Genomic DNA, 21,440 nt, shown 5'->3' with positions numbered 1-21,440 from the left:
ACACTCTGAAGCACTGTCTTTTCATTACTATTTAAGAAATCGGCATGTCGTTTTTCTTAAAGTCAAAGCAAGTTGCATAATAATTAAAACAAACCGGTGCTTAATAGGGCTTCCATAGGAGCTCAAGATGTCTTCAGTACAAAAGGCTGCAGTTTACCTTTAGGAGTGGGGCGAGGCGAAAAGGCCTTCCACAACTTCGGGATTGGGGTGAATCTGGGACCCCCCATAGCCATTAATGATCTCTGTAGAGTTTTAAGTTTTACAGTCAGAGTTTTATACAAGGCATGCAGGTGGCGCTTTTTAAAAAATGTGCCCAGATGCTGGCAGGGGCAAACACCGAACAGGAGCGCCAGTCCTTCGCCTCGCTCCCAGCTTTGTTTGCAACTCCCACCTCGTGCCACTCGAGGAGGCTGGTCCTCGCGGGAAGTTTGTAGCAGCGGCGGGCGATTCCTGCTCAGACAGGATTCACGGAGCGCCGAGTGAGATTTCGCGCTGCTTCCAGCTTACTTCGTACGGTGGCGGAGAGCCATTTAAAACACCTTTGCAGAAGATCGGGCGCTTTCCCCCGGGGCGCTCGAGCTCTGCAGAGTCTCCGCTGCTGTTCCTCGTAAAGGCTGCGTCTGTCAGGGCCGCGAGCAGCGCCAGGCGCTGCCTTCAGGCCAGAGTCTAGGCTCGCCTTGGGATGGAAGGGGCTACGGCCAGAGGAACAATTCACGGGGCGTTGCCGCGTGGCGCCTCCTGCAGCGGTCTGGCGGCACTTGAGAGACCGATACCGTTTGCTTCCATTCCCTGCTTTCCTCTACGAAAGCTCACGCGGGAATGAAAAGGCGCTGGATTGTACGGTGCCCCCAGACTCCGGTTTGTTTTGTCGCGGAGGGGTTGGTCGGGGGGGGGGAGAGGGACGCAGGGCTCCAGCTGCCCCGTCAGCAGCGTCGCACCCCACGAGCAGCTCAACGCAGCAGGCCTTCGAGTGACCCTTGCGCCTTCCTCCGATGTCAATAAAACGCCCCAAGAGGTGAACTTTAATGGCGCCCCCGAGTAGGGTCTCCTGTGGGCGGCAACTACGACTACCAGTCGCCAATGAAGCAGCCAGCCAGAGGGAAGGCCGGCAGAGGAAAGGAGGAGCTGCAGAAAATGCCGACACGATTCACCTTTGCAACTCGACGCAGGAGTAACCTTCGCCAACCCAGACCGGGTTAGGCGGAGTAACACCTCGACCAGCGCCCTTCCTAACCAAGGTAGCGGCCCCCTCACAGAACCACTCACACACTCCGCCCGCTCACCCCCTTCCCGACTGTCTCACCCACTTCCGCAGCCCGATCACGCCCCCCTGTGGCCCCGAATTCGCGCCAAACAGGCGCGTGACGTCAGGGTGCGTGACCCCGCCTCTCGTATCCCATGCTTTCAAACGGAGGGGGCGTGAGTGATTGGCTGGCGTGACTGCCACGTGACTAACGGTCGCGGGAAAGCCGCGGAGTCCGAACGGGCGAGTGTGCGCCAAGGTTGGTGCAAGCGGCGAATAGGAGCAACGCGCATCCGTGTCGGGTTCGTTGTGTACACGCGCGTACGAGTGCCTCGCCGTTCAAGTCAGCGTCGCGTGTTTCTGGACTGGAGAAAGGCGTCAGAAGCGGGGCGGATCAGTCCTTCGGGACTCCAGTCATGAGTTCCTTGAGCCGGCATCAGCAGCCACTCCCGGCAGCGGGGGCGCAGCGCCTCTCTGTCCGAGCGGCCGCAGCCCCGATCCGACAGAAGCTGCTCTTCGCGGGCGGCGGGAGCGACTGCGAGGAAGATGAGGACGAGGAGGAGGAGGAGGAGGAAGGCGGCGGCAGCGGCAACAGCACTGGGGAAGACTCGGCTTTCCAGGAGGCGGACTCGCCCCTCTCGGTCAGCCGCACTCCGGCCCGAGGGGAGCCTCCCCCGTCGAGGTCGCCCGAGGAGGAGGTGATGGAGCTGGCGCCGCCTGCCATGCCTGGCGACGAGGGCGACTCCTGGGAGGAAGAGGGCTTCGGGTCCTCATCTCCGGTGAAATCCCCCGGTGCCTACTTCAGGGCCGGCTCGCCCCCTCTGAAGGGCCCCCGCCGTTACTGCTCCCAGCCGGCGGCCTCGCCACCGCGGCCCGACTTCAGCTGCTGCCAGGGCCTCCGGGATCCCGGCTCTCCGCTGCCCGAGTACCCGGGGACTCCGCCGCACAAGACCTTCCGAAAACTGCGCCTCTTCGACACTCCGCACACGCCGAAGGTGAGCGAGGAGGACGGGGGAGGCGGGCTGGGCGAGCGGAGCCGTCGGTGGATGACCGGGGCGGGGGCAGCGGTAGCCCCACTCGCTGTCCCGCCGCTTGCATCGGGGCGCTCTCCCTCGTGGTCCCAGTAAGACCCATGCCTCGCTTCGGTTCTTTTCTTCCTCGCACGTGGGCCATCGCTGCGCCTCAATGGCTTCCCTTGGAGGACCAGGTCCGGAGGTGGGGAGGGGGGTGCAGAATAAGAGGCACGGAGTCGACGAGCTTTCTACGGTGGCTTGATCTGGCGCTTGTTTGGTTAGGATCAGATCTTGCGGGGGGGGGGGCGTGTTGAACAAAGGTACTGAAACTGGCGGCGCTGTAGGAAATAGGTGCCACGCCCCTCTCCTTTTTTTTTTGTCAAGGTTTGTTTTAAAATGTGCCTGAGACTGGGGAGAACGTGGAGCTGCGTGGTCTGTTCACCCCGTTGCTTGTTCGGGATGATGGAGTGTGATTTTTGGTGCGTGTTTTTGCAGAGCAGGAAGAGTTATTTGGAAGCAGTATATTCCTGCGATGAAGTTTGTCTTGTTAGACTTCTGTATATGTGCCCTTCAGGGACTAGGCTACTGAGAACATACGTATATGCATAATATAGGAATTTGGTTCCAGCTTTAACGAAACTTAGAATGCCTTGAATTTCCATTAGATTTCTGTGCTTCTTATCTGCGATGTGAGCTTCTGTCCATAGTAGGAGAGAATGGTTGCTGGTTGGTATTGTCAGGTGGGAAACCTTTTAAACAGTGCTTCCATTCTGCTGCGTTTTCAAGTGCCCAGCTCCTCCATCATACTCCTTACATAACTAATTAGATTGCCTGTTAAAAGCTGCCCACAGTCTGTCCGTTAAGGTTATGTAACTGATGTCCAAATTGTCTAAATAGTTCTTACCCTCATTGTAAAATGTGCATCCAGCTGTTACAATTGTTTGTTTCACCACAGAAAAAACTAATCCAGGTCTGTCTGACCCTTCCAGTTTGTTCAGTAAATTGGGATTGTTTACATTCAGAAGACCAGTTAAAAGAACACTCACCTATAAATAATGAAATCAAACTGATCTTGTAACAGCAAGGTAACAGGGCAATAGGAAAAATGTTTAAAACTGCAGAGAAAACAGTGGTATGTTAAGAAATGCAGCTCTTTAAAGCTTAAGAATTTCTTGATTATGTATATAAAAATATTTTGCAGTGCATGCTAGTATCCTATAAACATGGATCTTGACGGTGTATGCAGACTGCTTACATATGCAGTGTTGCCTAGTACTATAACTGTGATGAGTGTGTAGAAGATTGGATTTGGCTTCAGGGAGGTGTCTTTTTGAATGGATGCTCAACCCCAAAGTAAGATGCACAAGCCACTAAGCTTCAGTCTAACTCAACTGCATAGGGTTGTGACAATAAAATGAGATAACAAATATATACTTTTCTAAGCTCCTTGAAGAAATAATAAAAGGAGTGGCCCAAGGTCACTCAAATCCATTTTTTTCAGGATGAGGATAGAGTTTAGGTTGGATCTTGCCAGGTTTACTGCAGCATCTTAACCAGCTCTATTCTATGTAGTTACTCAAGATGCCAAGGGAGTGACAGAGGGAGTGTGTTCCTATTGATTTCTATGGGCCTCTTGATAGTCCCCATTACGATGTATCGATGAGAAAGTTGGATGGTGAAGAAAGCTGACAGGAAGAAAATTGATTCATTTGAAATGTGGTGCTGGAGGAGAGTTTTGCGGATACCTTGGACGGCCAAAAAGACGAATAAGTGGGTACTAGATCAAATCAAGCCTGAATTCTCCATAGAAGCTAAAATGACAAAACTGAGGCTATCATACATTCATCACATTGAGAAAACAGATTCTCTGGGAAAGTCAATAATGCTAGGAAAAGTAGAAGGCAGTAGGAAAAGAGGAAGACCTAAAATGAGATGGCTTGACTCAATAAAAAAGCCCTGTCCTCCAGTTTGCAGGATCTGAGCAAGTCTGTTAAAGAGAGGACGTTTTGGAGGTCGTTCATTCATAGGGTCACCATAGATCACAGGCGACGTGACAGCACATAGCACACACTTGAGCATCTTTGGACTTTAGTATGCTTACAAAGAGGCTGGCTGAGTTGGAAGTGGGTGGCATGTGTTTCAGAAGTTTAGTCTTTAGCCAACTGATTATCAGTGGTGCTGGGGTGACTGTTGTTCAGGCCCATGCCATTAATGCATCAAGACCCTACAAGGATCCATGTTTCCCCCCATTCTGTTTAACAGTATTTATTTAGGAAAAAATTCTGCTTCCTTTCCAGGAAGCAGCCAGCCAATCTCTCTCTCCTATTAATTAGAATCCAGCATTAAAAATCCAGGCCACCATAAAAATATAAGCCATAAAAATAGATCATTGACAGCTTAACACAGTTTCCAGACTAAAATATTGTTAGAAGACCAACTCTTAAATTAAAAGCCTGGATGAATAGAAATGTTTTGGCCTAGTTCCTAAAAGAAAGCAACACAGGTGCTAAGTGATCCTTAAGATTTGCTTTATAATATGCAAGGTGGAGTCCTTCAAATAGTTTGCCCCAAGCCATATAAGGCTTTAACAAGAACCAACACTTTGAATTATGCCTAGAAACAAATGGTTATTCAGTGCAGATCTTTCAGCACCTGGATAAGTTCCCAGAATCCTGCCTCTGACAGTAGCCTGGCTGCTGCTCCTACTGGGTAGTTCAACTTGCTTAAGATGTCGTGTTAATTACTTATGCTTTAATTCAGAAAGGTTTCTACTACACAGTCGTGATTTCTACTACATGGTCGACTTTCTGCAATTTTTTAAAGTCTTGAAGTATGTAATCCACCTTGGGAATCTCAGCGAGGAAGGGGACTAAACAACAGCAACAATAAACTTGGATGAGCTGAAGTTTCTGCACGGTTTTCAAAGGCAGCCCTATGTAAAGCGCAATACGATGTAATCAGAGCATGGATCACTGTGGCCTGATCACACTTTTTGAGGAATGGTCGTAGCTGATGCATTAGCTGAAGCTGATAAAAGGCACTTACACGTATGTTCAGTCTCCACTCGAGATCCTCTTCTGAAGGCTGTTTCTCTGTGCCCCCACCTGTAGAGGTAAGGCAGGTGACAACCAAAACCCCAGCTTATTCAGTGATAGCATCTTTAGGATGCCCACCCCATAAGGGCCTTCCTCTCCTTCATTTTATCCTCACAACAACCCTGTGAGGTAGATGAGATGGACACAATATTGTCTTAGCTGTTTTATGGTCTACTTGTTTTGTTTTATCAGTCATTTTAGGCTGCTCTATGACTTTGTTATGGTGTTGGCTTCTTCTTTTAGTGACTTGTTTTAATGGTTTCATTTTGTTGTTTTAGTTGTAAGATAACTTGAGCATGTCTCTGGAGAGATGGCATATACATCTTCTAAAATGTGTCTGTGCAGTCTCTAGACAGTTGACCAAGGAATTGGAATTCTACACAGTCTGAATGGGGTTGCACTCACCCTAATTGGTCAAAAGAGATCTGGCAACAAGTATTTAGGTTATTTATTTATTTACATTATTTATAGTCTGCCTTTCTCACTGAGACTCAAGGCAGATTATATAGTGTAGGCCAATATGATCAACATCTTGAACATTCAATAAACAATACAATAGGATCTGATACAGAGTTGAAAAAATGCTAAACTAAAGTGCAAGATTAGGTTACCTTAATGTACTTGGTTTATCTATGAAGGCTGTTCATATACTTCAGCTTGTATAGAATACAGTTGTGAGGCTATTAACTGATGTTTTGCTTAAATGGCTACCAGTCTGTTTCTGTGCACAGTTCAACAGACTGGCTTTGACCCATAAAGTACTAAACAGTCAGGGACAGAGTTATATGAAAGCCAGCCAACTCCCATGTTAATTTATGTGACATTTGAGATCTTAGATGGAGACCTATGTTGGGTGGCCAAGCACCTTAGAAAAAGACTGTTGGTGGCGGGGCTTTTCTTAGGGAGGTGCTTTGTGGAACTCTTAGTTTGCTGGCTTTTAATGTTCACTGGTGTTTTTGATTTTTTGCTGCTGTTCCCCTCTGCCTATCATAAGCATTTTCCCCCAGATTTTTCGGCCGCCTCTCCCTTGAAAGCAGTTTGCAACATTAATTTCTGCAATAAATATTAAATATTTTAGAAAGTGTGTCATTTAGATGTTCACTGCACAGAGGCAAGTAGGCTGGAGTGATGTTCCAAGTAGACCCAGATGACAGTCAGATTTCTGATTCTGCTTTTTACTAGTTGATTTAACTGGTTAGTAGACTAGTTCCTAAAAGTATAGTGACTTTAGTTCATAAGTAGTTAATTGCTGTATACGTTTTGGTAACATTTCTGCAATTGCTGTAAGGATATTATAAAATTAATCATGATATAAATACCACTGATTCTAACACACACACACACACACACACCCCGTCTTAGGCTTTTGATCTGAGTATTCATTTAAACTAGTTTCTCTTTGTAAGACTGCTTCCTCCCCAATCCCCTTCTTTCTGTTGTGTATTTGATGAACTTTCTTAATTGATCAAATCGTTAATTTATTTAAATCTTTATTTTTAAGATACTGTAAAAAATTCATTTAAAGTATGTGTGTTGGGGGGGGGGGTGGAATTCCAAAGGAAGGGGCTGACTTTTGGTGTGAGAGAGAGGAAAGGCCCATTCAAGGGTTCTAACTACCAGAACCATTATCAGTCACCAATTAAATTATTAAAGCTTACAGTTCTAGTACTTACTGATAATTCTTTATACATAAACATTTAAAATCATTAATTGGTTGTATTTATAACTACTGAGATTGAAGCCTGCTTTAATTTTGGGTAATCTTGCAGAAGTCCATTCTTTAGAATTTATAATAGTATTTGCCAAGTAAAGCGCTGACCAGACCCACTTTTGAAGGTGCCCTGTGACACAAATCCATGTGGGTGCATGGCTGGTAGGTGAGACTATTACAGCCTTGTATTATATGTAATGATTTGTAAGTATGTAGCAAAGACATTCTCTTTAAATAAGAAAGTTTACTGAGGAAAGATTTTTTTTCATCGTGTGATCAATACTATTTAAAAGGATCAATAAATAATAAGAGTAGTTTTTAAAAATGTTTTGATTATTGCTATGATTATCAGTCAGTGTGTTGCACTGATTTTGAATAATGAATGTGAAATTGATCAATGTGCCAGAGAGAGAGAGGAAGTATAGATGTGTTATTTGGACATTTCATTAACGTATTAGATAGAAATAGTTATTAACCCGAATTGATATAACCACCAGCGTGTTGCATTAATGGTCTCTATTTTTCAGAGTCTACTATGTAGAGCTCAAGGAATGGGCTCAAGTTCAGCTAAACTTCGGGGTGGCTCTCTCTTTGTGAATGTTGGAAAACTAGAAAAACAGGAGGTGGACATGCGACAGGCACCTCATGTGAACATTAATCCCTTCACTCCAGACTCTCTCTTCCTTCAGTCTTCAGTTGGACAGTGTCGCAGGAGAAAAAGAACACATTGGAATGAGTGAGTATTTCAGCTGGCTCTCCTCAATCATTTTAGACTCAATCCTTTAATAGAATTTTGCAATCTTAGAATTTGAGGAACTGTATTTTAGTAGTATTGTTAAGTTGACTAATTAGTGATGTAAATAGTGAAAGTACTTGAAGATCTTAAGTGTCTTGTCACAATTGCACTGTGAAACTTTGTAACATTGCCTAAATTGGTGCAGTAGTAGGTTATATAGGTTCTGCTCAATCTCAATGACAAACTACCATATTTAGTTAAAAGGAAGATAGTAACTGACTTGTATGAGAAATTAAGACACACTGTTTTCTTGATGCATATATGGGGGAAAAGTCATCTTTTAAGTAAATAGGGTAAGCATCATGACACTTGGCTGCTGGAGATGATGGCTGGATATTTAGTTCCCCCTCCTGTATTATCAGTGACAGTTTTTCTTGCTTCTGATGTGACAATGATTGGTGCCCCCTGCCACATGTTGGCTGGTGCTGATTGTGAGAAGCATCTGGGAAATGTGGAATGTCACAGCAGATCACAAATAAGTACTTCAGTTTTGCCCTCAGCCGGTGGGATGTCACCAGGGTATTTGATCTTAGTAGAACTCCAGGTTCCACTTTGTAGAAAAATTTCTGTTCCTATTTTCCCTACTTCTAGGGGTTCTATTCATTTCTTTCCTTGGCTCCTCCCTGTGCTTGACAAAAGTACATGCACATCTTACTCTGCTGAGATAAATACACTGTCAATTGGTATCATGTATTCAGATAAATTCTCTTGTGCTCCCTTGAGGCAGTTTGTCTGCTCCTTGCTGCAAGGTCTCATAATTGACTGTATCTTTTATCTTCCTTGTTGTTGTGGAACATGTCTTTAGGAGGGTAAAGAAATATTTCTTTACTTCATATATAGCCTGCTGTTCTACCCAGTGGGTATCCAAAGCAACTTTATTGTTTTCCCTGCTTCTATTTTATTATTAAAGCTACCCTGTGAAGCTGAGTTTGTGACTGGACCAAGGCCATCCAGCAAGCTTCCATGGCAGAATGTAATTTTTATTTTGATCTCCCAGATCCTTGTCTGATGCTCTAACCACTACCCCACAACATGACAGAATTTGTATTTTTCACAATACAAATGACATTGTTTACTTTTTAGGAGGCAAGTACAAGGATATATCTTACTTTACCAAGGTAAGTGAAGGTTTCATTGGATTCTTACTCTTTTTTAAAAAAAAATATTCATATGTATTGACTTTTTCAGCTCTTGTGGTGAAGACATGGAAGCAAGTGATGGAGAGCTTGAGGATGAAACTGTCAGACCCGCCAAGGTAAGAAATCCCCTTTTATGGCTAATGGATTTGTGACAGGCAGGACTGGCTCCAGCTCTCCCTCTCCTAAGGGACAGACAGTGGGAACAGGTGGAATGCTGGGCCAATCGGAGAGTTAGTCCATTGGTGGAAAAAGAAGGCTTCTGGGAGACTGAGGGAGGGAAGGGTTTGAGACGCTTCTCAGAGAGGCAGCAGAAAAATAGCTGGCTGTTAATCTGTTCTTTTATTTTGAAATCTTCCCAGTTTAAACCCAGTATGCTTTTTATTTTAAATCCGTTCACTCCTATGTTCCTTCTTGTAAATAAAGTTTATTTTTGTTTTGTTTAACCCTGGTAGGCTTGAAGTTGTTAGCTTAGGGAAAATAAGAAACACAGACACAAGCGCTCTGGTCACATTAAATGGTCCAAGTCAGCATATACACAGGGAAGGTAACCTCTAAGTTCCCTTTTCCCCAGTAGCCCTGGTCTGTAACTGGGTGAGGTACATAGAGAGAACTGGCTGCCTGTCTGGTGGTGCCTCTGGAAGAGGAGAGAGGGGACCCTGTGAGGATTTAAGTCAGGGCTCTGCCTGCTGTAATGGAAGCTAGGTGGTGTGTGGCAATTGACTCCCAGCCTTTACTTGCCTGGGAAGCACCAAACCTGTGAAGGGAGGTTTGGGATGGGTGACAAGGAGTGGGAAGGGCTTGTGCATGTTTGTGAGCTGGGGTCTACCTCCTCACCCATTCCGGCATAATTCTAAGCTTTGTTAAGGTTCATTGTGATTAATGATATAAGTCAATTCAATTCAAATACCTTTAATGGCATACAAAGATCTAAGGCAGCAAACAAGTCACTATAAAATTACATAAAATATCAGAAGTCAATATATTTATACAAAACTTGTATGCATCTTAAGCACACCCACTAAAAACTCTGCAACCACTTTAGAAATTGCTGTATCATTATCCTTTAACAGAAAACAACAAAAGGATAAATTGTCCTGGTGTTCAATACGTTTTGGCAACCTCTCAAACAGCATTCTTCGCAACTTATCATATAAATGGCATTCCAAAATTATATGCTGGATGGTATCTGGGCAGTTGGCTCCACACAAACAATGTCTTTCTGAAAAGGGGACTCGCTGGTATCTCCCCTGAAGGACATTGGAGGGAAAGGCATTTAGTCTGGCCAACATAAAGGCCCTACGACAGCCTGGGGTCTCGAGATCATAAAAGTACTGCGGAATTCTGCCAACATATGTAGTCAATCCTAATGCAGCTGAGGAGCAAACAAAAGGTTGGGCTGGAAATAACTTCTGTTGCTCCCAATCTAGTAGCCGCTGCTTAACACCATTCAGGATATAGGCCTTATCAGACATAAGTCCTCCACTGCTAGTCCCATATACTTAAGTTTACTCAGTATTCCAGCTGACAACGCCCAGGAATACTGATCCCTTTTCAAATAGGTTAAAAGACTAGAAGGCTCGGCTCTAAAATAAACTTTGAGCCAAAATTTAAAGGTAGTGATCCAAACCCTTGTCTCAATCAAAGACAAGGGTTTGCACACAAAGCAAAATAGGAAACTTGACCTCTCGCGATGTAATACCCAGCTAAGATTGTAGATAAAGTAATGCCCAAATATTTAAAAAAATTTGTTTGCTCAGTTGGAAAGTTACCAATCGACCATTTCTGAGGGCGCCAGCTTTTTGAAAAAACAACAACTTTTGATTTGGAGTAGTTAATAGAGAGTTAAGTTGACAATAATCATAAAAAGCATCCAAATATCTTTGTAAACCAACTTGTACATGATAAGATGGTTGTAATGATATAAGTTATGGAGATTTTATTTCTTTGTCTCAATTGTTTTTAGCGAATCAGCATAACAGAAAGTAATATGAAATCACGATATGCAACAGAATTTCATGAACTGGAGAAAATTGGATCTGGAGAATTTGGTTCAGTATTCAAATGTGTGAAAAGGCTTGATGGCTGCATTTATGCCATAAAACGATCTAAGAAACCCTTAGCTGGCTCTATTGATGAGTAAGTATTACTCAAGGTTAAATATCTATTGCCTGTGCTCTTATATTTTATTTCTTTTACATAATTATTTTTAAAAAAAATAGTTTTCTAAGTTGTGTACAGATATGCCCATGTATCTTTTTGTAGGATTCATACACATAGTTGAAAATAAAATACACATTTTGCTTTCATACCAAAAAGCTTTGCCAGTTATATCCCCAGCAAACTGAGATGTAGCTTGAGCTGAAGTACTGCTGTCATAATTCTACTTGTCTTGATTAGAATCCTGCCTGCAACTTCTCTTTTTTAATTTAAGTCTAATAGATAGTTATACCATGAAACGTGTTGGGCAGCTGTGTCATGTATCCGTGTCTATTTAAATGAGAAAAGTGTGGATTTAGAACTTTATCTTCAGTCCACTAAGTACCTCATCCATAATACTTTGTCTAAGGGTTGGAGGAGGTACTCCTCTCCCACTGTACCTGTTATGCACAAACTTGTGCCTTAGGTGTCCATCATACCTGTGCAGTAGAGAATGTGAAGGTCTGTTGCATAAGCAGGAAATTGGGGGGAGCCCCCCAGTGGAAGGGCACTTCTGGAAGAAAGCAAGGTTTGGATATTACTGAAGTCCACTTAATGTCTGCTGTAGCTCAAAAGTCCACTTTATAATCCCCTTGGTCTTTTTCCAGTTATTGATAATTGAACAGTGTTACTGTAGCTTTGATGATAACACCAGCATGGTATGTTAACTTCTTACAACACCGTATTTAAACTTAAATTAACACATGATTTCAATATTGCAGGCAAAATGCTCTCAGAGAGGTCTATGCCCATGCAGTCTTGGGTCAACATTCACATGTAGTCAGATACTACTCAGCCTGGGCAGAAGATGACCATATGCTTATACAAAATGAGTATTGTAATGGTAAGTAAAATATCTATTGAATCTACACTGCTGTGAATTCCAGTAAAGGTAATTGTAGGAAGATCATATGTACTCAGTGTGGTTTTAGCATGTATAATACAGTGTACACCTGTAGCCATACTTTACTATTAATGTAGACCATGTACTTAAGTTGTACTCAAATTGCCTTAGTTAGAACCAGTAATCTTAGAACAGAGTAGCAGGATTTGAGTCCAGTGGCACCTTAGATACCAATAATATTTTCAGGGTACCTCTAAGGTGCCACAGGCTTCAAATCCTGCTATTCTACTGCAGACAAACAAACTTGACTAGTATTGCCCTGTGGCAAATGTCCCTCTTTTAGACAAGGTACTTGAGTTAAGAGGGGGCTGGACAACTTATGAGATGAATTATTGGGACCATTTCATTTTGGTTTCTGGCCTAATGTAGCTGAAATTCCCTGATAATTGCCGTTGCTGGGAGATGAATGCCTCCCTATTATTTCCCTGGTCCTCTTAGCAGCTTTTAGTACCATTGTGCATGGTATCCTTTTGATTGGTTGATTGAGATGAAGACGGGGGGCACTGCATTTCAGTATCACTGCTCTTGCTTGGTTCTCTGGATCCAGAGAGAGGTGCTGGAAGACAGCAATTCAACCTTGTGGCATTTGAATTACCAGAGGAGTCTATTCTGCCTCCCTTGCTTTTCAAAATCTACATGAAACTGCTGGGGGATTTGGACTGAGTCATTGTCAATATGGAGATAACACTGAGCTCTGTTTCACCTTTCCAACTGAGTCAGGTGGGACAGTGGAATCCTGAACTGCTATGTGGAGGTAGTAACAGGTTGAATGAGGACTGCTAAACTGAAGCTCTGTCCAGCCCTGTTGTCAGTGAGGCTTTGCAAGGTTCCAAACTAGAATATTTCATTGAGAATATTCTCATCTGGTGTAGTTTATATGTGGATGTTTTTACAAAATTCTAGTGAAGAATTGTTCATACTTCCTTAGCTAAGGACAGTTGCCCCTTAGCTTTGGGCTGAACTTGTGCAGTATGTGGCCTGCCCATTCAATCCAGCCTACCAATCATGTTTCATGTTCTTTTTGTGGACTAAACGAGCAGCTGAAATAGGTGACTAGTGACCTTAGGCTGCCATACATTTGGGCTCCTCTTGGCTGGTTGGGTAACAAACTGTGTTGGCCAGCCCAAGGTTGATATGGAGCCTTTGGTTTCCCATCTGAAAAAAAAATTGAAGGGGGTGGGTGGAATAGAGGAATATTGCACTGTTCATGATTTCTGGGATGAATCTTAACAGCTAATCCCATATTTCACATAAAAACACTTGATAATAGTGGCCTTGTTACACATTCCCGTTTCCAGTGCTTTTTGGCAATACAGAAACAGTTAGAAAAGTGGGTTTAGCTTTTTGGTGAGTTTGACTTTACAGGAAAATGAACTCTGCCAAAGCTAACCCATTTATACTTTTTTAATGAGGTATTTTTAATTAACTGTTCAATATGCAAGTTGTAAACATTACTGAGACTAATATGTGCTAGAACAGTTTAGAACTGTATGTAGAATATATGCTACATACAGTTTAGAGGCTGAGAGATAAGAATTTGTTCATTGTCGGTCTTCCTATGAATAGTCCCACGTGGGACTGTGCAGGCCTGCTGACAGGAGATTTTACAGCTTATTCTCCTGGGGAAGGGGGCGCTCTCTTTCCAGAGTGCCTGCGTGGCTATTTCCTGCCAAAAACGCCTGTGCTCTGGGGAAGCACACCCCCTGACCCTGAGTTTCTTCTTTGCCACTGACCAGTTAGGATCATCAGTAGGAGCTTGTCTTCTATTCATGAGCTTTGTTGTTGCTGATTCCCTTCTGTGGATAGACAGGAGAAAGAGAGCAAAGTTGTATGCATTCCCACTGATACCAGGTATGCTGGGACAATGCAAGCAGAACGGATCACATTTATTGTAAGAGCACCTTTTCAGCCACGACAACCATGGTTTTATCAACTGTTGGGGATGCTTCCCAAGATACCAGACCTCATGTCTTACAAAAGCATCAAGTGCTGTGATATCTCCAGACTGAATCCGGCAGCATGGCTAATTCTTCAACAGATAACCTGCCTGATGAGGAGGCAAATATTATACTCAATGCTAGGAATTTTAACACTAGATTATTTTATACTAGGGAATGGTCTAGGTTTGAAACTTGGGTGGGAGCTAAAGGAGTTAATCCTTATCCCTGTGCCCTGGCAATAGTATTAGAATATCTTGTGACTGTAAAAAAGGAATTTTATCCAACTCCTCTATTAAAGTCCACATGGCAGCTATTTCAGCCTTGCTCTCCAAAGTAGATGGAGAGGTGCCTTGTCCATTGGAGATTCATGCACGTGCCACCAGGTCTCGTGACATCTGCAGCACTCCATTACATGAGATTTGCAAAGCTGCAACATGGGCATCCGTTGATACTTTCATGAAGCACTATGCCCAGGATGTGTTCAACAGGAAAAAAGCAGCAGTGGTTCAAGCAGTTTTGCAATCGTTCTGGTGACGAGTCAACCCTCCTCCTGGTGAGTGGCCTGCTAAACGCCCATGTGGGATTGCACAGGAAGACCAACAATGAAAACAGAGTTGCATGTACATGTAACTATTCATTGAGGTCTTCTTTGCAGGCACAAATACCCTTCCTTCTGCCTCGCTATATACTCTTCACTTCTCACCTTGGAGAGTTTAGGTGGTAAAGGAGAAACTGCGTGTTAGGGTCTGGGTGCACACTCCCCCAGAGTGTGGATGTTTTTGGTGGGAAATCACTGCGCAGGCACTCTGGGAGGAGATTGCCCTCTCCTAGAGGAGAAAAATCTGTAAAATCCTCTGGTTGGTCGGCCTCCACATGCGCAATCCCATATGTACCTGTACAGAAGACCTCAATGAACAACAGTTACAGGTAAGTAAAACTCTGTTCTACATTTGAGAGGCTGGAATTTGAACAGGGGCTGTGCTACTCATGCTGTCAGCCATTAAACTACACCATTTCTCCAAGTTTGTATAAATGTGTTACATATGTAGGACAACCTGCAGTTAAATTTCCTTGGGTAAATATTTATAATTTGTGCTTGAACAAAGTATTTTAAAAGTACAAATCTTTTGTAACACTTAGTTCTGATGAGGATATAAATGGAGCTTGCATTATGGTAGGCTTGAAAGCAATTTATCTTCCTTTTTACATAATTTAATTTGGTTTGTAGGTGGCAGTTTAGCAGATGCCATAAGTGAAAATTATAGAAATATGCGCTACTTCAGCGAACCAGAACTAAAAGATCTGCTACTACAAGTCGCTCGTGGCTTAAAGTATATCCATTCAATGTCACTGGTACACATGGATATAAAGCCCAGTAAGTATTTGATGATCTGGTATTTTCTGAAGTATTTACTTTCAGGTGGCTGAATATGCGGTAACAAATGTGTTTGTTTTTGGCCATTTTCTTGTGCAGTTATGTTTGTTGGCTGTATCTTTGCCTTTTTCCAATAAAGCGGTTAATAGTATTGCTTACTTAGTGAAGAATTCTAGTAGCCATGAAGCTAGAACACATTTTGACCTAGATTTCTAAGCGTCTTTATTCTTTGGCAGGTAATATTTTCATATCTAGGACATCAGTTCCAGCTACTATACCAGAAGAAGGTGATGATGATGAATGGTCGTCTAGCAACGTTGTATTTAAAATAGGTAAGGGATCATGGAATTGCCTCTGCAACAATTTTTTTCCTTCTTAGAAAATAATTATTTCCTTTTCACTACTTCATGTAGGCGACCTTGGTCATGTGACTAGAATATCCAGTCCACAAGTAGAAGAAGGAGATAGTCGTTTCCTTGCTAATGAAGTTTTACAAGAGGTATTTGCTGACTTGTTTATTCAGGTTAAATATTTAAATCATTGAACATTTCACTGATGTTTGCACTAGTGATATTATGTATATAAACATAAACCTTTCTTTTGCCTGCAGAACTATAATCACTTGCCAAAAGCGGATATTTTTGCTCTTGCACTAACCGTAGTGTGTGCCGCTGGTGCTGAACCACTGCCAGCCAATGGGGATCAGTGGCATGAAATTCGACAAGGAAAAATGCCAAGAATTCCACAAGTTGTTTCTCAAGAGTTATTAGACTTACTAAAAGTAAGTTACTGTTTTATTATAAGAATAAATAAATGACTGGGGAGGGAAGGACAGTCAACCATTATTTTAATTTCATCACTTCCTTTAGGCTATGATAAACTCTGATCCAGAGAAAAGACCGTCAGCAGTTGCCTTGGTCAAGCATTCTGCACTGTTATCTACTGCCAGAAAGAGTGCTGAACAGCTACGAATAGAACTGAATGCTGAAAAGTTCAAAAATTCATTATTACAAAAGTAAGCTAATGTTATACTGTTCATTTCAAAATGTCTGGGAGGTGACATTAAGAGCCCAGTAATATAATTGCTATTGCATATTGAATGTAAACTCATCCTTTATGATGTAACCACTGATTTGGCTGTTCAACTTTTGCAGCTTACCCTTGTTCACAAGCTGTATTGTAATGAACGTAGCATAGAGGATTTGAAATAGTTTCAAGTGTAACAAAGTGTACATTTGGCTGTAAGAGGCAAACCTGTACTTTTATGGGGTATGTGTGTTCAGATTTGACAAAAGACCAGCTTTAAGTAGTATTTTTTTGTAACATCTCCCGTAGATGGAAAGACGCTTGTTCCTCCCACATAGGGGGCTATTTGCATACCTGTCAGATGGCGATTCCCCATCTTACAAGGTCAAAAGATGCGCAGAGGACATACAAATAAGGCTTTTAGCTGTCAGTGATACGAACACCTAGGACACAGTTCTTAGACTCCAGTTGACTGCATTCTACTAATGTTAAATAATGTTTATACAGCTCAAAGCTGTTTCAACGTCATTCAAGTGGCTTTTCATCAAATGTGCAAAGACAATGTGAAGGAAGTCGGCAGCGTTCGATAGTCGATTACGATCTGACTCACCACCTTGCCGATGTGGGGATACAAGGGACTGCCTTACAGTGGCTTCTCTCTTTTCTCCGTGGTCGGGGACAGAGAGTGGCGCTTGGGGAGAAATTGTCATCCTGCCACCCTTTGGTGTGCGGGGTTCCACAGGGCGCAATACTCTCCCCATTATTGTTTAACATCTGTATGCGATCCCTTGCCCAGTTGGTGCGAAGTTTCGGACTTGGGTGTCATCAATATGCAGATGACACCCAGTTGTATCTGATGATGGACGGCCTGCCCGACTCAGCCCCAGATGTCCTGGAACATGCTTTTGCAGCCGTGACTGGTTGATTGAAGCAGAGTGGGCTGAAACTGAACCCAATGAAGACAGAGGTCCTGTACTTGAGCCACGGGGGATTAGGTTTGGGACTTGAAGATGATGGACAGGGGTTCTGCAAGTTCTCTAGAAAGTTCTTTCAGCACTCTTGGGTGCATCCCATCCGGCCCAGGAGATTTGTATTCATCCAGTGCAGCCAGATGACTCTCCACATCCTCTCTGTCAATGTCAACTTAGCCACTCAGGTGTCTTGCCACATTTTCTACTATCTCTAGATGTGCCTGAGTTCTTCAGGGAGAAAACAGAGGCAAAAAAGTTGTTAACCCTGTCTGCTTTTTCTCTGTCCTGCATCAGAGTTTCTCCATCTACTCCCAATAGCGGTCCAATTGCCTCTTTTACCTTGCGTTTGCTTCTCACATATCTGTAGAAGTTTTTCTTACTGTAGCGAGCCCTCCTGGCCAGACCCAGCTCGTACTGAGCTTTGGCCTCTCTGATGGCTGATCTGCAGTACCTAGTAACCCTCATATACTCCTCTTTAGAGGTCTGTCCTTCTCTCCATTTCCTGAACATTTCCTTTTTCTCCCGTAGCTTATTCTGGAGCTCTCTGTACATCCACATCGGTTTCTTGGAGCCCTTACCATGTTTCGGTCTTTCTGGGATAGTGAGGGCTTGAGCTTGCAAAAGCTCATGTTTGAGAAGAGCCCACCCTTCACTTGCTCCTTTCCCTTCCAGCACACTCCCCCATGGAATGACTCTCATCAAGCCTCTGAATTCATCTAAGTTGGCCCTACGAAAATCTAACCTACGAGTCTGGCTATGAACTTCCTTGGCCCCCCACAGCAACTGGAATTCAAGGAGGACATGGTCACTTCCCCCTAAGGTCCTCACCACCTTCACCTCATCTACCAATTCTTCCCTGTTGGTTAATATCAAGTCTAGTATGGCCGATCCCCTTGTAGCTTCCTCCACCTTTTGAAAAAGGAAGTTATTGGCCAGGCAGGTCAGGAAATTGCGTGATTCGTGATGCTTTGCTGAGCCTGTCTCCCAGCACACATTGGGGAAGTTGAAGTCACCCATAATTACAAGGTTCTGATGTCTTGTCCCTTACCTGTCAACCAGTGACTTAACTACAATGATCCAAGCAATGGTCATCTCTAGGCTAGATTACTGTAACATGCTCTACGCGGGGCTGCCCTTGAGCCTGACCCGGAGATTACAGCTGGTACAAAATGCAGTGGTGCATGTTATACGAGAGTGCCAAATAAGGCGCATATAACACCATTCTTACGCGAGCTGCATTGGTTGCCAGTGGAGTACCGGATTAGATTCAAGGTTCTCGTATTGATCTGTAAGGCCCTGTGCGGACTGGGACCAGCGTATCTACGGGACCATCTCTCCCCATATATTCCCCAGAGAACACTCTGATCAGAGGACAAACAGCTGTTGGTGGTCCCTGGCCCCAAGGAGGCCCACCTAGCCTCAACTAGAGCCAGGGCCTTTTCTGTCCAGGCTCCCACCTGGTGGAATGCTCTGTCTTCTGAAATCAGGGCCCGGCAGGACCTACTATCTTTTTTCCAGGCCTTCAAGACAAAGTTGTTCCGCCAGGCACATGGCTGAGGCTGGGCCTCTGCCGGCCTGGGAAAAGAGGTATATAAATCTTAATCCTCCCTGTGAAGGCTGTCCACCATCCTGTTTTAAATGTGTTTTTTTTAATGAACATGAATTTTTTAATTGTATTTTTAATACGTTGTTATCCGCCCTGAGCCCACTCGCAGGGAGGGCGGAATACAGATTTTCAATAAATAAAATGTTGGTAGTACATTCAGTATGCATTCATTTTGCCCAAAGGAAGAGAGCTTGCACCATTAAAAGTACTTGGAAATCTGTAGTTCAAAGGCAGGGATATAAATAAAAATAAAAATTTTGGAAGCATTTTGCTAGCTTACAAAAGGTCTAGTATGCCATAAGAAAGTATTGTGTTACTTCTAACACATCTAATTTGCTGTCATTTACTTAATCACTCTAGCTTCATGAAAAAGCATTCTACATTTTCATGGCCGGGGGTGGGGAGTAGAAAAACAGAGTAGCAAAGGTATCTTCCTTTTGAAATGTGTTCAGTTCTGGTACATTTAAAAAAATGAGTTTATAAAATGTTGGAAACATTCCATTTCAAAACTATAAATAGTATGTAATTCTCTTCCTTGACCATAATTTCAGCTAATTATGTTGAATTCATTAGTTTTTTGGAATTATTTGGATGCATTTCCCTTTACCAATACTGTAGAAGGAAAATAGCAGGTTTTTTTTTTTCAATTTTCCAGAGAGCTGAAGAAAGCACAAATGGCAAAGGCAGCAGCTGAAGAGCGAGCACAGTTTACAGATCGAATGACAACTAGATCTACGACACAGAACAGAACAAGTCGTCTTACTGGAAAGAAAATGAACCGTTCAGTTAGCCTTACCATATACTGACTTGACATTCCATAAAACTGTTTAAAAAAGACTATGGAATATTTCTTTGCTAAAGTGGGGCGAAAGAGAGAATTCTGTTTTTAATTTCCTTTTTAATCACTGTCAATAGTTTTTATTAAGCCCATGTTATTTTAATTTTGCCAAATACAGTTAAATGTGTTTTCCCCAAAGAATCTGGAGTTTAACTTGTACGCCTTTCAGCAACACTGTATATTACACCATTCAAATTTAACCACTATAGTGGTGTGCTGCTTTTTAGTTCTAATAGGATGAAAGGCATTTTTCTAGTTGTCTAAAAGGGCTTTGTTTGTAAATTGTTCATTTGGAATGGAGGGAATAAATGTGGGAAGATCCTAAAGGTCAGCAGGCCAAACATACCTGGTATCAGGTAAACATTTTTTATTGTGAATTTTATTCGTGTATTCAACTGGGAGCACTTTGTTAGGCATTGCTTAGACCACAGGGAATAAGCCTGTGGAAACATGCCATGTGAAACTGCTGCTATTTTTAGTTCTTGCTGTAAACCTGTAGCATTAAAACAATCATTGTTAGTAGACTTTTGTTTAAAAAAACAATTATGTGAACTATATTAAAGCTGCTTAGGTAAAAGCAGCATCTATCTCTCAAGCTAGTGTGTTGTGTACAGTTGGTGCACCATTCTATATTTGAATTACATATTCGTGTAAATGTCTTTTATAAATCTTTCTAATAACGTTCTCAGAGTTTGGTCCTTCCTCCACTGTTAATATTTCACTGTTTGCATATTTTTGAATACTTGTATGTAAATGTCACTGTACTATTTGTGTTTTGCTGTTTTTTGAAATGAATGTATATAACTGTTCTTATTGTGTACTATATTGAATGCTACAGAAAATCCAATTCAAATTTATTCCAATTTTAGTTGTGGAAGTAATATAATTGGTCTTAATTTTGTTGATATTGCTGAAATAAGTGCTATCCTATTGCTAGTGTTTTCTGCTTAGAATGTTTCACTTTGTTTTTAATTAGTATTGAATTGGAATATTAAAGTGATATTTGACATTTCCATTCTCAGTTTTGACGATCAGCAGTGAATTACTGTGGTGCTACTTCCCCATGAAATACATATTTTTCTCAGAGTTCCTCATTCCTTCTGGTCCACCTGAAGTCTCCTCAACCAGTCAGTCTCTAGTGAGGGAGTTTCTGGTGTGAGTCAGTTTTAAAATTAAGCCAAAAATCAGCTGAAGCATCAACCCCCACTGCTATGACCATGCCCCCAAACCATGTGCAGAATAAGCCAACTGCAAAGGAAATGAATGTATTAAATGGTTTGACACAAGGATAAAACCTTTTCCAGCTTCCTTGCAGACTCCCTGGAACAAGAACAGCTGCAGCCCCCCCCTCTCCCTTTAAATTCAGCTTCTAGCTATAGTTCTAGCCACTAAAGGTTCAATACAGCCCAAGGCTGGTGTGTGATAAGACACCATAGAGTGTAAATGAATTCTATTAAGTTGCCACCAATATGCAAATAATACTCAGCTCTATCGCATTTTCCACGGAAGCTGTGGAAACTGAAGAGGTGCCTGGAGGCAGTTTTGGAATGGATTGAGGGCTAACAAGCTGAAACTTAATCCTGAGAT

The 21,440-nt window shown here is 42.8% G+C and overlaps 1 protein-coding gene across 1 annotated transcript; it reads left to right on the top strand.

Annotated features, from left to right (window-relative positions):
- The first annotated feature begins 1,504 nt into the window (after nt 1-1,504).
- On the top strand, nt 1,505-20,783 carry WEE1 (WEE1 G2 checkpoint kinase). The gene is made up of 11 exons (XM_054971674.1): nt 1,505-2,238; nt 7,590-7,798; nt 9,047-9,113; nt 10,961-11,133; nt 11,916-12,037; nt 15,266-15,412; nt 15,649-15,744; nt 15,826-15,911; nt 16,023-16,193; nt 16,282-16,427; nt 19,671-20,783. The coding sequence occupies exons 1-11, from the start codon at nt 1,660-1,662 to the stop codon at nt 19,819-19,821; spliced, it is 1,947 nt and encodes a 648-aa protein (XP_054827649.1). The 5' UTR covers nt 1,505-1,659; the 3' UTR covers nt 19,822-20,783.
- The last annotated feature ends 657 nt before the right edge of the window (nt 20,784-21,440 follow it).

Source organism: Eublepharis macularius, chromosome 2 (assembly GCF_028583425.1).
Source record: "Eublepharis macularius isolate TG4126 chromosome 2, MPM_Emac_v1.0, whole genome shotgun sequence".
NCBI lineage: Eukaryota > Metazoa > Chordata > Lepidosauria > Squamata > Eublepharidae > Eublepharis > Eublepharis macularius.
Note: the sequence above shows the minus strand (reverse complement) of the source record. Positions and strands in the feature narration are given on the sequence as shown.

Coding starts and splice junctions, on each gene's coding strand:
- WEE1 (XM_054971674.1), top strand. CDS start 1,660: ATGAGTTCCTTGAGCCGGCATCAGCAGCCACTCCCGGCAGCGGGGGCG. Junction 7,799..9,046: donor AAAAGAACACATTGGAATGA/GTGAGTATTTCA, acceptor TGACTTTTTCAG/CTCTTGTGGTGAAGACATGG. Junction 16,194..16,281: donor AGTTATTAGACTTACTAAAA/GTAAGTTACTGT, acceptor CACTTCCTTTAG/GCTATGATAAACTCTGATCC.